Source organism: Opisthocomus hoazin, chromosome 5, assembly GCF_030867145.1.
Source record: "Opisthocomus hoazin isolate bOpiHoa1 chromosome 5, bOpiHoa1.hap1, whole genome shotgun sequence".
NCBI classification, from domain to species: domain Eukaryota; kingdom Metazoa; phylum Chordata; class Aves; order Opisthocomiformes; family Opisthocomidae; genus Opisthocomus; species Opisthocomus hoazin.
This window is the reverse complement of record NC_134418.1, coordinates 30,846,633-30,863,196: the sequence shown is the minus strand read 5'-3', so window position 1 is coordinate 30,863,196 and position 16,564 is coordinate 30,846,633. Positions and strand designations below refer to the sequence as shown.

At 43.2% G+C, this 16,564-nt stretch overlaps 1 protein-coding gene across 1 annotated transcript in view; it reads right to left on the bottom strand.

The window, feature by feature from the left end:
- FRAS1 (Fraser extracellular matrix complex subunit 1) overlaps positions 1-16,564 on the bottom strand; it is a 179,045-nt gene that overhangs the window by 39,311 nt on the left and 123,170 nt on the right. The window contains exons 29-33 of the mRNA XM_075422090.1: positions 12,866-13,019; positions 8,904-9,082; positions 5,973-6,089; positions 1,306-1,420; positions 675-812 (exon numbers count right to left, since the gene is read on the bottom strand). Of these exons, the coding sequence (XP_075278205.1) occupies positions 675-812; positions 1,306-1,420; positions 5,973-6,089; positions 8,904-9,082; positions 12,866-13,019 (703 nt within the window). The remainder of the gene's footprint in view (positions 1-674; positions 813-1,305; positions 1,421-5,972; positions 6,090-8,903; positions 9,083-12,865; positions 13,020-16,564) is intronic.

Below are 16,564 nucleotides of genomic sequence, written 5' to 3'. Positions count from 1 at the left end.
GGTTGGACTAGATGACCCACAGAGGTCCCTTCCAACCCCTGCCATTCTGTGATTCTGTGATTCTGTCAGTGGAGGGCATGGTAATGCATAGAACTACATCTACCATATACTGTCAACTTCACCAAACAATCCTGTGCATCAACTGGTCAAACACACTTGAAGTTTGTCCTATTTTTGCCCCTCTACCTCCTGCTCCAGACTGTTGCTCCTCTGATGGTAGAAATCTTCTAATACCCTGGCTAAATTGATTCAGTTCATACTCATCTATTCCAGTTTCAACTGCAAGGACTAAATTCCCAGTGCATCAAAGATCTCAAACATGGAAGGGGCAACAGTTCCTAACCACACAGCAGAGCAGCAGTCTGCCTAGCACAGCATCCAGTACTAGCATTGGCAGTGCTAAATGCTACAGTGAACACTGCCATATCTCCATAAATCACCGAATGTTGCTATAACAAGCCATGGGGGGAAAATCTTGTTGAAGGCACAAGAAACGGGTGAACTCTTGGTACACTCCTCCAAGGCAGATTCCAACTTCCTTTGTTTCATTCAAACCTCATGCCCTCGTGAGTGTGGACATAACCATGAAGTCATTCCAGGACTGGAGGAAGATCAGCAGTCCAGCTACCACTATCAGTCTGACACAGCACTACAAAGAACATTCAGTTCCTTACCTGCAAAGGAGAATGCGATGATCTCTCTCAAGTGGGGAGCTGCAGTCGGCGGACGATAAGCAATCTTGCCATGGTTTATATCTGCTTGGGTGAAATATCTGACTGGGGAGAGAGGCCTGTCTCTATGCTCCACAATTCCTATGGAGGCAGAGAGCTCAGTATTAACAGGAGGAATCAGTTTTATTTGTAAAACAAGATACCAGAGGCCACAGCTGCTTTTTCTCTCCCCAAGTACTTCTTTTTACATCTTCAGTGGTTCCTGAATGAGTCAGATGGCTGTAACTGCTTTGAGGATGGATTCTTGGGACATGAGCAATTAAACAGAGATTCCTCACTTAGTCGTTTCTTCAAATACCTCTCACTAGAGAGGTGGAAAGCAGAAAGCCATGAGGTACAACATTCAATATATTCCACACAATAGTAAGAAAATTGTCTGAGCTCTCTGGCTTACTCCTAAACAAGCCAAAGAAATCGGTTTAAGAAACAAGGTGTTTGAAAGCTAATGAAGGAGGCTGAACAGATTAACAGACGCCTCCACAAAACAACACTCTGAAGGAAAAATTAGATGTGCTCACAAATCATGGCAATTAATTCATCAGCAAGCTGCCATTTTCTGAATAGGTACACTTGCCTTGGCCAGGAAGGAGAGGGACAGTCACGTTGAACAGGATTTTCTCACTGGGAATCTCCGGGTCTACAAAGGAGAGGTGATGAGGCTCAATCACTGTCACACGGTCCTCCAGCACCTCAATAAACACATTAGACCATAAGCATCCAGGCCAGAGACATGGGAAGATTCACCGAAAAATGCATTGAAAGAGAATTTGCTTTGCTGTAGTTAAATATATAAGACAGTATTAGAATTTAAAGGCCTAGTCCTTAGACCTAAAACTGACAAGTGATGAATGGGCTGAACCTTTACTAAGTATCTCAAACTTGTACAGGATAGGGACTATTTGGGAGGAGATTACAGACGACAGTAAAGCTTGATAATGAGTAAAATTTGCTAGAGTCTTATGGGCCACCTAACCTCACTTTCAGCTCATCTGTAAACCAAAACAAACGTGTAACGCAGAAGCGGGACATTATCATGCTCAGCAGAAGAGAGCTCTATACAGGTCCACCTCTGTTAAATCCTTTCTGGAGAATCAGAGGGGCCTTATAAACTAATGAAAAAGAAACAAACACCTCCTCCCTCACAAAATTATGAGCTTATCCCCAATTTCAGCCTGTCCAGGAAAGTGGCAGTGTTTTTACTGCACTCTGTCCCCTGCAGATGCACAACTCCATGCTCACAGGTGGAGGATTTTCTTTTTTGACCTACAGCAACTAAGAAGAGATAAAGGAAAAATTAATTCGATCAAAAACTCCCCAGATAAAGATATAACTCATTGCCTATGTAGCTTTCTGGTATAGTCTGATGTGGCTGGACTGGATTTGCTTTCAAAACAAAACCTGAAAATGACTCGGCCATTGACATTGGAATATAGAGGAACCAAAGCTTTCACTTCAGTTTAAAATCTGTCAAAAAATGTTCTGATCCTTTCATTCAGTGGGCAATGTGTTACAGGAATTATGATGCTGCATGAACAGACTTAAGTGCATGAAAGCAGTTAACTTGCTTGCGTTCATGAACCTTAATCCTGCGGAATTAACAGCTACTAGAAGTCACTGAACTAAACAGTTCAGCTGGGTATGAAAAGCATCCAGCTCATTTCATAATCATGAACAAAATATGGCGAGAACAAGCTAAACTAAAGATATGGACAATTAATTCACCTGCTTCAGAACATGAAATGATCAGGTTCAGGAACAAATTACAGGTTTCCATCAGCTGTATGAAGTGCAGACCACCGAACTGTGGTGGTTGCACATCTGTAGTGCCACCCTGTCAAACCTGCGTCCCATTCTGCTGGCCTTGGGTCACAGACCGGACATAGGCCCGGACACTGGCAAGGCAGGGTGTCCTGACAACAGCTCAGAACACCACAAATGCCACCAAATCCCCAGTTCGTCTCTCTCCAGTGTTTTTCACCCAAACACATCAGAGGAGAAGCCACAGCCTATGAATGACTGTTGTGAAGCAGTAAATAAAACATTGCCAGTCAGATGTGAAAGTATCACCTATCTAACTGGAACCAAAAGCCAAAAAGTTTTTTATGTTATCAGCTCTGTATCAAAAGGGCAGGCTTAAAATTAACAGTGGTGTCCCATCCATACAGCCACTTTGTGAAGGGAAGGAAAGGAGGAGCACCTCTATATGCTTGCAAACTTCTCTCTCCTTCACAAACCCAGCCTCAGTTTGCATTCAGCTACGGTGAAGCTCAGTCTCCTTTCACCAATATGGGGGAAACAGGTAACTGGACTGAACAAAAAACAGTACAGATGTTATATCCAGTTTAACTGCTAAAGAGTCACCAAACTTTGTCTGATCTTTCTCAGTAGGACACTCCAAGACAAGACTAGAGGTATGGGAAGACTTTACATTCTGTGCTTGCTCTTCAGCTGAGAAGCCAGTCTAATTCTGAAGGAGTTTGAAGACGGAAGAACAGAACTCAATCACATTGATGCAAGGAAGTGCAATTTTATGATGAAAAGATTTAAGGTTATGGTTGCTTCATAGTTGCCTCCAAGGCCTATTTGTCTCTCCCAAAGGTAGGACTTGCAGGTTGCGAGGCGCCCCTCAGTAAAACATGTTTTATGGCACTATTGAATTTTGTGGTGTGTAATTAGCTATAAAATCCAGCACTGCATGGCTCAGCCAGACATCTCTCTCATCAATTTTGTCAATAATGACAACAACAAAAAGTCAAGAGCAGAAAGATACATTGCTGGCTATTTCTCCAAGTAGCAGTCTGAGCATGTTTTATTATTGCCTGTGAAAGGTCACCACTATTTTAAACCCTGACAAGGCCATTGTGTCATGGACTTTTCACTGATCCCTCTCCCACTGCTTCCTTTGGCCTTTCCTGATTCTATGCCTGGCAGGCTGTGCTGGCTTAGAAGTCCTTCGGCTCCCCTTAGGAGGCTCCTATCGGGGCCCCATCGCCCCTGGGAGGTCCGCCACATCTGCTCTCCTGCAGTGCATGGGCCTCTCAGTGTGCTTTTGTCTGTCAGAGAGTGCCCAAGGGCACAGGATTTCTGCCTGATAATGCTGAGCATACTGCTGGCACCTCACATGCTCTAAATAAATCATCAGGAATTAATAATGCCAAAGATGACTGCACGCTATGTTCAAGTTTGTAGACTCAGCTTTCCCTCTCCCTGCAGGCAGCTCCTGCCTGAAGGGTTGGCCTCAGCTCCATTCATGTTTCTTGCAAGTCCTCACCTCTGCTTTCTCATTACAACCTGCCCTGTCCCACTCTGCTCAGGACTGCTGGCTCAGTGGATTATGATCCTGGTTCCCCTCAGAAAGCCCCACAGACCACAGCAAAGCTATGAGGCCAAGGTGATGTCTAAATCAAACTCCCTGCCTCTAAGGTCCTGGCTCTCTGTGTTCCAACGGGTGACCTAGGTGCAAAGCCCTGAAGCTCCTCCCTAGCTCATGCACTCAGGATCCTTCCCTACAGAGTCGAAGAACAGGACACAGCAGGAGAAGTAGAGGGGAAAGCTGGACTTCACCCACATATGTGATGGGGACACATGAAGAAGACATTCACCAAAGTCAGAGAGCTCACAAAACCAAATTTCAACTTCGAGGTCATCTTTTCAATTGGTACAGTCAGGGAAATAACTACATTACAGAGACCACTCTTATCAAAATGGTCATTCGCAGAGCTGATGCTGCAAGAAAAGGTAATTCAGTCACAAGTAAAGGTAACTCATTATAGGCTGTGTTCCTGATGTCAGAATGATGGATGAAAGCTTTCTAATGTGGGTGGGCTGCAGCTCTGATAAATAAAGTTTACAGTGGAATTACTGGCAAGATCTATTAATTATAGTCTCTCTAACCCACATTTTTTCACTCTTGCCATTCCTGATGGCTTCTCAGGAAAAGGTGTTTTCAAAATGCTAAGAATTCCATTAAAAAGATGTTAAACACTTTTTTCTTTTATCTCTCCCTCTCCCTTCCAGTCTATACAGTCGTCACTTTTAATACTGAGATTTTTTGACATTGTTTCCCACAGCATCCTCCCAGAGAAACTGGCTGCTCATGGCTTGGATGGATGTGGAACACGAGCGGTGTTCCCCAGGGCTCAGTTTTGGGTCCCGTCTTGTTTAACATCTTTATCAGTGATCTGGATGAGGGGATCGAGTGCTCCCTCAGTAAGTTTGCAGATGACACTGAGCTGCGCGGGAGTGTCGATCTGCTTGAGGGTAGGAAGGCTCTGCAGAGGGATCTGGACAGGCTGGATTGATGGGCCAAGGCCAACTGTATGAGGTTCAACAAGGCCAAATGCCAAGTCCTGCACTTGGGTCACAACAAGCCCATGCAGTGCTACAGGCTTGGGGAAGAGTGACTGGAAAGCTGCCCAGTGGAAAAGAGCCTTGGGGTGTTGGTTGACAGCTGGCTGAACATGAGCCAGCAGCGTGCCCAGGTGGCCAAGAAGGCCAACGGCATCCTGGCTTGTATCAGGAATAGTGTGGCCAGCAGGAGTAGGGAAGTGATCGGGCCCCTGTACTCGGCAGTGGTGAGGCCCTACCTTGAGTACTGTGTTCAGTTTTGGGCCCCTCAGTACAAGCAGGATATTGAGCTGCTGGAGCACATCCAGAGAAGGGCAACAAGGCTGATGAAGGGTCTAGAGAACAAGTTTTATGCAGAGCAGCTGAGGGAACTGGGGTTGTTTAGTCTGGAGAAGAGGAGGCTGAGGGGAGACCTTCTAGCTCCTCTCTACAACTACCTGAAAGGAGGTTGTAGTGAGGTGGGTGTTGGTCTCTTCTCCCAAGCAACAGGCAACAGGACAAGGGGAAATGGCCTCCAGTTGCACTGGGGAGGTTTAGATTGGCTATTAGGAAAAAAATCTTCACTGAAAGAGTTGTAAAGCATTGGAACAGGCTGCCCAGGAAAGTGGTTGAGGCACCGTCCCTGGAGGTACTTAAAAGATGTGCAGATGCAGAGCTTAGGGACATGGCTTAGTTGGGGAATTGACAGTGTTAGGTTAATGGTTGGATTTGATGATCGTGCAGATCTCCTCCAAACTAAACGATTCTATGATCCAAGCACAACAGCACAGACAACAACTACAGGAACTAACACTCAGTGGTCACTGCTCTATACGAGTCTGTGATCACTGTGCACTGCTGCAAGGAGAGTGGGAATACAGAAACCATCAGTCAGCAGTGTTGGTTCACACTTACAGCCATGTGCAAAGAGGAGCCGAGGGAAAGCTGAGGTGCTCTGGGTGTCTGTGGGAGAACAGCAATGTTGAACACGTGATTTTCCAAGCTGGTTTGTGGACTAGCAGAGCTGGACACCTGGGAAGGAAAGATCACATGAATGGATACCTGACAGAGGCCACCACTGCACTTCTAGACCAGTTTCACACCTTCCCTCTCCTCTCCTCCTGGTCTGAGAAAGCAGACACACCTTTCCAGCAGATACCAACCCAAAGCATACATGAATGGTAGCTGATGGGAACTGAGACCTTCAAATAGCAACCAGTTTCTCCATTATTGCTTGTACAATCTAGAAATGGTTTACCTCTATATTAACATTTGGAAAGATATGTGTTTGTCAGTTCCCTACGTGCTATGCATTTCTGCTTCCCCCAGTCACTCCCATAGTTTTTCTGAATTTTACTCCAACTGTTTGTACAGCTTAGTGAAACTTTTCATCACAGGAAAAGAAAAAATAATGGGTTTTTAAACCTTCCTCCCACTCTCAAAATGACCACCAGTTGTGCTGACAAGGTGAAAATAACTGGTCTTTTAATAATGGCACTGCTTTGGCAGTGACTCCCTGTGATCCCAACATCTTCCAAGACAGCCTGTGCTCATGCTTCACAGTGATGCATAAAAATTTTCCATATGCCACTATAACAGCGAAGTCAATAATATCTAACTCATAAAAGCAAACCTGCAGTAATGACATACAAAGCAAATAATATTAAATTTGTAAAACTTCAGAGGACTAAAACCATCCCCTAGAGATAAGCCTACAAATATTCACAGCAATCCTGAGATAAGGCAAGCACCCACAGAAACACAGCCCCCTTCTTTGGCAGTCTCAGTTACGGCTTTATCTTTCAGTAGGGATGGAAGTCTGCACTTGAATCCAATAGAGCACTTTGTGAGCAAAAAACAGACTTCAGCACAAGCTTTATTTCAAGAAAACACACAAAATGTGTAATAATGCATGCTCTGCTGGAATGAATGCAATTATTTTAGCCTTTTGCTGGACCTGTTCTGAGTTGCTGTCATCTGAATAGTAATTGCCAAACTACTGATGAAAACAATGTGTTGGCCGTTTCTGAGATGCCCCAATCCACGATTCAAGACTCAGACAGATGTGTTATGGTCTCCTGATGTGATCCAGGCAACCGCAGCTTCCTTTCTCAACAGGCCTCTCCATACAATTATTGCTACCGCTCCAAGATACTAAACCCAAACATTTAACTCATGCAAAATGAATACTCTATAAGAGGAATGTAGCAATTAAGCTAAAGATTAGCTTGTTCAACATTGACACTCACAAATTCCTCATTATCGCGTATGTTAATTAGTTTAGAAATTACCTTAATTGCCTCTCCAGTGCTATAGTAATAGCTTCTGACTTGTAAACCAGATGTAACAAATACTGCATGCAAGTGTTCACGTAGGCTTAGCATCATGGGAGGCTGTTAAACCTTCCAAGCAAACAGCAAGGACCTGTCTGAGGAATTTTATGGCTGTTAAACCTGTGGGGAGGTGGGATTTATTTTAGTATTACATCTGCTGGGGAGAATTTGTACCTTTTTGCCTGTTTGCAAAAAGTAGTACTCTATAGCAAAAATTAAAATTATTAGCTTAGGGACTGCAGAAAGTAGGAGGGTCATTTGGTTTTGGGGCTTGTAGAACAAACATTTTAATAAAAGGCACTCAGAACACTTTGCACTTGGAGTAAATATTACAGGTTTTATGAGGGCAATGTATTTGCCATGCAGTACCAAGGGGTCAAACCTCCTGTCTGAACTGCAAATGGGGCATCAAAACAGCCAGGATATGAGCTGTGGTAACACACCTTGCACAGGGATGTCCTTTCACTGAGGCCTGGATCACAGGGATGCCTTAGGAGAGCGTGGGCCAGAGGACCACTGTATGGGTCTCCTTATGCAGATTCGGCACCTGGCTGGAGGATCTCTAGGACACCCAAACACATGGCTATCTGGATCCACCTTCACACTTTTCCCTTGTCCCTTGGGACCAGCCTCATTTCAGAGATGGGTGGGGGAAAGGAGGCAGTAGGTTACAAGAAAGGCGTGAGTTATCCTTTCTGTTACCTGTTGTGTTACCTCTTCTAAGGACTGCCAGGCAAAAACCATTTCCTGTTCCTATTTCTTCCCAAAAAGCAAAAAGCCAGTGGAGAAGGGATCACTGTCACGGCAAGAATCAGTCTCTGGACACATTGTGCCATGCTGATGGTACATTACAAGCCTGATAGTTTCATCCTGTGGAAGTCGTGAGTGCAGATCTGTTTGCCCATTCAGTCTGCGGACTCTTGATCTCAGAGAGCTTTACTGCTTAGCCAAGCTAGGCGGCACTAGGACAACGTCATTACTTTTCTACAAAATCCTTTCCTTCCTGAAATGGAATTACTCTACAGAAAATCAGGCTAGCTATCAGTTTAATAGCTTAAATTCTAGATGCTACTTGAAAGACAGTTTTCTCCAGATTTGCAGTATGGCCTCTGATTTGACATCCAGAAAGTTAATGCCATTGCATGTGGCTCAACACTGTGGGTAGCTGGCTGGCTCCACAGATTAAAAAACCTGGGGACCCACATGCAGCAAAAGCTCTCTTGTGCATGAGTAAGTCTCCCATGAATACAATGATGGGCTGCATCCAGCCTGACACATAAGCACATGCACATTAATCTACAGGCAAGCAACACACACCTATATACACAGAAGTCTGTTTACAAATACAAATATATATTTACACACATATTTGTGTGTGCATGCATGTATTCATGTATGTGTATCTTTTAAAACTTTGGGTCACAAGATACAGGGAAGGGCAGATTGAGTAATCTCAGAGAAAAATGCCAGTGCAACTGCTGTATGACACCCCTGTGAATATAATGAGGAGTACCTGGAATTGGAAGGTGTCACTCTCTACTTCAGATCCAGAGTGCCTGTACCACACAATGCCTTCATTGATGTCCTGCTGGGTAAAAGAGGTTGTAGGTGAGGCTGCTCTTCCATCAGGCAAAAGCTGCCACGAGTCTGCTGGGCCATCTGCCGGCATCGGGACCAGAAGCACCACTTCACCTGGGAAAAGCAAAGATCAATGGCCAGGGCATAACCGGTTAGAAAACAAGAAGGAATATTTTCACCAGCTAATGAGCATCCAAGACAAATGTCCACCCAGTCTTCATTTTTTTCCATCTAGTGTGACTAACAGAAACAGCAGCAGAGCTCCTAAAAACCACTAATGGACCTTGCAACATCTCACTAACATAGGGCAATTTTATCTCCTGTTTTGGCAAAGGGCAGAAGAGTACACAGAAGAAATACATGGTCAAGCAAAGAACAGGATCTGCAACTTTAACCTTCCAAAATGTCATTCTGCTCACTGACCAGCCCATTTCAACCTTGAAATCTGCCCGTTTGATAAACCGAGCACAAAAACAGATGCAAAGGATATGCCTCACTTTCTGGAGTTCCTGTGAAGCGACAAGAGAGAAGTGAGACATAATCAGGGTTAAAAAGCATTGCAGCAGACTATCCATCTTCCCCTCAAGGGTACAACTTAAGTATCAGAATATAGCATACTAATTTTTTCAAGGTCAGCTTTTTCTAGCTCTTTTGGGTACTTCTTATGCCAAAAAGTATACTCAACCGACTTCTCCGCACAGAAATCTTCAACTGAAAAAGAGCTCTTGAACAGCTATACTAAAGGACTTCTGTATCACAGGCTGTATAGAAAGCCTGTATGCCCTGGTTTGTAGCTCTCACTCCAAAGAGTATGTAGCTTTTATATCTCTGATATCCAGCTTACTTCTGATTTTTGTGTTAGAAATAGATTCTTAGCTGGACTGAAACATCACTGGCTGCATTGCAGATATGACAGAGAAGAGCAGGATGGGGGCATGTCCCACTGGTTATCAGCTTTCCTCACAGATGCCTGCAAGAGTTGGATTTTATGGCACTACTAATGGTCAACAGACTTCAATCCAAAAACATAGTTCTAATAAAATTACTCAGAGAGCGAAGTGCTACTCAACGAGAGAAGGGTATCAAAACCTTGGTCATCAATTTCATTGATGTGAACATTTTTCCTAACCACACACAAAAATGAAATTAAAACCTGACAAAGAGCTATAATATTGAAAGAAATGGCACATTTTTCTATTTTACAATGTAATTTACTTATTTTGGAGTTAACATATAATCTGTGAAAAAAATACACATTTCCCCTATCTTCACTATAGTTGACTATATATAACTTAGCCGGTCTTTAAATAACTTGTTAGTTGTATGCTGTGCTTTTCTACTAGCCTTTGAAAGTATCCCTCATGGCTACCAATTCAGAAGCCACATGTATTATAAATCACTTCAACTCTCCTTGCAGCATTAATCATTCTGTTATGCAAAATACCCATCATAAGCTCTCCCAGTTCATTTCCCAAAACCACCCTCAAACAGTTGGAGTAATAAAGAAATAATTCAGCAAGTTGAAATATCACATTTCCATTTTATCATCAAACTCTACGCTAGTATTCCCTTATCAGTGCCCTAATTACATTCCCAATCTTACGCTTTTGCTCATGGGAGTTCACCATCTTAATCTTCCATGTGATTTCTAAAGATGCTAATCACATACCCAGAGGGGTTAGGGTCTGCAAGTTGTTTATCCCTCCCACAGAGAAGAAACAATGAGAACATACAGATGCTTTAAGCAAAATGCATGTCTGCATGTCTGCTATAAATTAATATATAACATGATCAGAAGGCACAACTCTGTGATGTTTACCTATATAGTTTATGATTATCATTTCATTTGAAACATTTTTTTTAAGTAGAAAAGCACCTGTTGATAGGTTACACACATGAATGTACAACTTGTGCACACTCAGGCAATTTATTGAAATATATGGAGATTATACATCTGCAATTTCAAGAGCTGTCTAGAGGATTCAGGCACTGCAGTTCCATTCATTTTAAGAAGAATGGACACTTGCATCACTTTTCATTGGCTTTTGAAATCTCATCCTCTAAGAATGCATGTCACATGGAGCAGCTTAGGGTATGATAATACCTACTCATATAGAAGCGAGTATTTTTTCCACATAACAGAGCAGTGTTGAGGCATCCTGTGTGCAGGGCGGAGAGCCAGGAAAGACACTCGTTCTGTTTCTAGTGACAAAACAGGAGGTCCAGCATAAAGAGATCCCTAGAAAGGCCAACCGCTCTTCGGAACTAAACCAAACCCTGCAGAAGGAGGGGATGTGGACAGAGATCTTCCTTCCCTAATTATATCCCTTTTTTTTAGTTTCAGTCTTCAAATAAAGGGCAAGAAGCCTTCTTTGTCCATGCACTTGTGCTATAGAAATGTAGTAGCAAATCCTAAAGTGGTTTTCTTTCCTATCTAAATATCAAATTACATATTTTTTACAAGTATGAATATCTTTTCAATTAGTCAACTACTAAGATAGGCAGATAAGCCCTCCTTGATTCAGGACCCATTTTCTACATTTCTCTGTCTTATTTTTTTCTTCCCTTTCTGTGAAATAGTATTTTGGATAAAATTTTGAAGATCATTGATTTCTGCTGCTTATTTGTAACCTGCAGCTACAAACCCATTTGTGTTATTGCAATTAATTACAGCAGGGATAATTATGGTGATACAAATACAGGATTACAAATTTTGGTTAGGGTTAGGCAGCAGGAGACAAGCTCCTCAGGGAAAAATTCTTGTTTTCATGTAAATGCTTATGAAAAACAAGAAGACAGTCCTTCATCTGCAGAAAACTAAAGGGGGAATACAAATTAATTACTTCTCTTCTAAATTGCAAAAATAACACAATCTATGTTTCCATTACGTACCGGCAGCTGTTACGGAAACCAACCTATCCTTACAGCAAAAGGCAAAAAACCGGCACTGATGTTGCTAAAGGGATCCTGTAATTTTGCCTGGCGCGGCAAACTAAAAATAATGATATAATTTAAATAATATATTTTGGACTTGTATGAAAGACATGGCTCTACAGAAGAAAACAGTGATTCTGAGTGGGAAAACTGTATTTTTCTTTTCTGTCCATATTTCCTTTCCCTCCACATATGACATCTTCTCTTTTCTATCCAGTTTCTCTCAGTTTGTGTCTCAGCCATGAATCCCATCACCTTCCACATTCCTCTCTGGCCTGGGTCCAGAATATATTCTATAAGCTGCAGTCCTACACGTGGGGTTGCTTGTGAAAGCTGTTATTCTGACAGTTAGGATAAGAGCCTCAAAAGGAATTTGGAGACAAGAATTATATATGGATGCAAATGTCACCAATTTCTGTTTGAGTCAATAACCCCTTCCATTAGTAGAAATTAAATCCAATGTCATGGAATTTAGGGAGTTTTCCAGTTCTTCATGGTAAACTTTTGCTAAGCAGTTTCTAGAGGTAGATATTACTCTATGCTGTTCTTAAAACAGACATTCATTGTAGAATATTATCTTTTGGCAGTGAGTAAGATTCTGCTCTCACAAGGCTGTAAATCCACCAGAATTTCATTGCCACTAGAGAAACAGTGTTGGAGAAGTTCAGATTACTAGGCAGGACAATGGTGCTTAATTACTTTGCATGCCCATTTGAACTGGAAAAAGATGATATTAACAGCACTTACTTGGCATAGTATTGTAAGGAAATATTCCCTCAAACACTATTTGTTGTGGGCAAAATACCATGGAAGAATCATATTCCCACAGCTCTGTGAAGAACATCCGTTTCCCCAGAAGTAACCAGAACCTTGCACTTACATTTAGCAGATGGACACCTTGGGGTACGTGGGGTGAAAAGCCCTATAGCTGTTTTTTGACAACAACATGCCAAAGATATTTACCATGTCTTGGCTGGTCCTTGATGATGGTGTAGGTTATGTCGGAGTCACGGGCACTGGGTAGCTCAGCGTGCAGAATTGTCTTGGAGATCTGTAGCATGCCTCCCTGGGGCACCCAGACCAGGGAATTTGTCACCAGCTGAGGGCTTCTATCATTCTGCATGCAGGGGGGACAGCAGAAAAAGGCTTAACTGAATGTCAGCAATGCTGTATTAACAGAAACAGATTTTCAAGTGAAAAGGATCAAGTAGAGTATTTTTAAATTTCTTGTGCATTCAGCCCTGGTTGTCTGCTTCAAGAAATGGTTTTGCATCCTTCACCCATGTCCCTCGGACCCAGTTCTCACCCTGCAGAACTGACCTTGTCCTCCAACGTCTCTAATGCCTGTTGCTGACCTTAAACCCTCTTGACCTCAGTCTCCCTCCATATTTTTGTCTTTTACCACCATCCCCATTCTCTCTCTGCTTGACTTGTGACATGCCTTGACAGAATTTATCTCCATGGCACAGTGGAAAATTCACTAATATGAACATCTGAAAAAAAGTATCCAGTCTACTACACTAGTTTGACTGGATCCACAAGTTCTCTCACTTTATTTCTAAAAAACCACACCTTTCAAGGGTACTTCTAGAACAACAACTGCTTACCCATTCAGAATTCTCTCTCTATGGCACCTCTACTATTTTTACACACGTCTATAACTGTTACCACCTCTCCATGGCAAACCTCATACTTTTCTACAAGATGGGGGAAAATTGGACTTAAGGATATGCAAATGCTAATCATGAATTTTGGCAGAAACATGAACTATGACAGTTTTCCATCCTTTGCTTGAACATTCAGAAATTAGGTACCCAAATTTCACTTAGTAACTACAGCACCAAATCCACATCGTTTTTTTTGCTAGGATAGAAAGAATTTTAGATCAAATACCTTCACTCCGTGTGAGGACTTATACCCATGGTCAAGTAATCTCTTCACAGAATCACCGAATAGTAGGGGTTGGAAGGGACCTCTGTGGGTCATCTAGTCCAACCCTCCTGCCGAAGCAAGGTCACCTACAGCAGGCTGCACAGGACCTTGTCTAGGCAGGTCTTGAATATCTCCAGAGAAGGAGACTCCACAACCTCCCTGGGCAGCCTGTTCCAGTGCTCCGTCACCCTCAGAGTGAAGAAGTTCTTCCTCATGTTCAGATGGAACTTCCTCTGCTTCACTTTGTACCCATTGCCCCTTGTCCTGTTGCTGGGCACTACTGACAAGAGTCTGGCCCCATCCTCCTGACACCCACCCTTCAGATATTTATAAGCTTTTATAAGGTCCCCTCTCAGCCTTCTCTTCTTCAGGCTAAACAAGCCCAGCTCCCTCAGCCTTTCCTCTTAAGAGAGATGCTCCAGTCCCCTCATCATCCTCATAGCCCTCCACTGGACTGTCTCCAGTAGCTCCTCATCTCTCTTGAACTGGGGAGCCCAGAACTGGACACAGTACTTCAGATGGGGCCTCACTAGGGCAGAGCAGAGGGGGAGGAGAACCTCCCTCGACCTGCTGGCCACGCTCCTCCTAATGCAACCCAGGATACCATTGGCCTTCTTGGCAACCAGGGCACACTGCTGGCTCATGCTTAACCTGTCATCCACCAGGACACCCAGGTCCCTCTCCACAGAGTTGCTCTCCAGCAGGTCCACCCTGAGCCTGTACTGGTGTATTGGGTTGTTCCTCCCCAGCTGCAGGACCCTGCAGTTGCCCTTGTTGAACCTCATCAGGTTCCTCTGCGCCCAGCTCTCCAGCCTGTCCAGGTCTCACTGAATGCCAGCATAGCCTTCCAGTGTATCCACCACTCCTCCTAGCTTTGTGTCATCAGCAAACTTGCTCTTAACCACTTTTGTAAAACTGAAGTCTGCCTAAGCATCCCTCAAAGTCTTTTACTACTTTGAGGGTTTTCTAACCTTAACGTTATTCCTGCGGCTTTTTTTCCAAATGCGTATTTATCCAATATTCATTCAAGCTTCTTGAAACGTGGACGTCAGGACTGGATGCAGTAATGGTTTCACTACCTTTTTCATATACTTGAGTAACACTACTCTGGCATTCAAGGATTATATTAGCCTTTTTTGGCTCTAAATTACTTTATTAGCTCATGCTCTGTTGACAGGCCACCAAAATCCCCATGACTTCTTCTGTGCCATGGTTCGTTCTTATAAGCTCACACTTGCTGTAAATGTGACTTCTTTTCTTTTCACCTTGAAACTCGCTGTAGTGAGCTGCATAATCAGCCAAAATCCTGACTACTCCATAGAAGTGATCACCTTCACAGAATCACAGAATCACAGAATGGTAGGGATTGGAAGGGACCTTTGTGGGTCATCTAGCCCAACCCTCCTGCCAATGCAGGGTCACCTACAGCAGGCTGCACAGGACCTTGTCCAGGTGGGTCTTGAATATCTCCAGAGAAGGAGACTCCACAACCTCCCTGGGCAGCCTGTTCCAGTGCTCTGTCACCCTCAGAGGGAAGAAGTTCTTCCTCATGTTCAGACGGAACTTCCTGTGCCTCAGTTTGTGCCCATTGCCCCTTGTTCCTCCTCATTTACTACTCCACATAGTCATGGGTCACCCCAAGAACTATTACTCATTACTATGTTCTTCTGAATCTGCAACAGAGACAGTAGAGAGAGCTAAAAAGATGTTTGTGAAAAAGTCACATTAAAGGATGATTTCCCATCTCCATTTTGATGTCTGCTGCGCAACTTTCACCCATTTAATTTGTGCTACTCTTATTTTGCACAGTGTTAATTTTTAAATGCTGCACGATCTTAGACTGTGTTAGGTCAAGAGTTTCCCAGCACAATGGCTGCTTTATCCTTTAAAGAACAGTGAAGAAGAAAAGCAGACTCTGTCCCAGCCAAGAGAACCCTGCCAATAGATATGATAACTTTCCTCTGACCTTATCGATTTGATCACTTCGTGACACATATAGGCCTAGAAAAGCATAACTCTGGAACAGGAAACAAACTAAAAAGATCAGAAAGGTCGCTGGATTTATTGTGTAAGGAGAGCAAAAGAAAGACTAGCCACACTTCAAAGAATGACAGGGAAAATGCACTGTTTGAAAATAAAATTTTTCTAAGTGAATGTTAATTAAACACCTCTAAAATAAACATCTTTTGTCTTTTTCCTGCATTCCCCTCAGCCCCTCATAAAAGAAAGGCTTCCATATCCTGTCAGCAATGGGCAGATCACATGTGGGTAGGTCTGACCTCTTCTGACTTCCAGTACATAGCCTGCGATCATATTTTCTAGGGCATGGGCTCCTTATTCCCCATTGGAGCACCACTGGTGGTGCTCTGCCAGAATATGAAGCACCAGCGGGTCTCATGTTAACTTCAGAGAAGCTGTAATTGTTAGAGAATGTCAACAAAAATATACAGCAGCACAAATCATTATTAAGAGCTCTCAAAATAGAGGCCAGCTGTTCAGACTGCAGTAGGTCAAACAAAGTGTTTGGACAGGGGCAAATAGAGGAAAGCAGGCCGTGAGCAACCAAAGGGACTAAAAAAAGCACCTTGCAGAAAACAAGGCACACCTGTTGTGAAGAAACAAAACTCTCCAATTCATAATATTTGGACGGTTATGTTGTCCTTCGTTTATGTTTTCACACTTTCACTGCAGTGCTCCTATGGATTAATGTCTGAGAATTACACTGTCTGA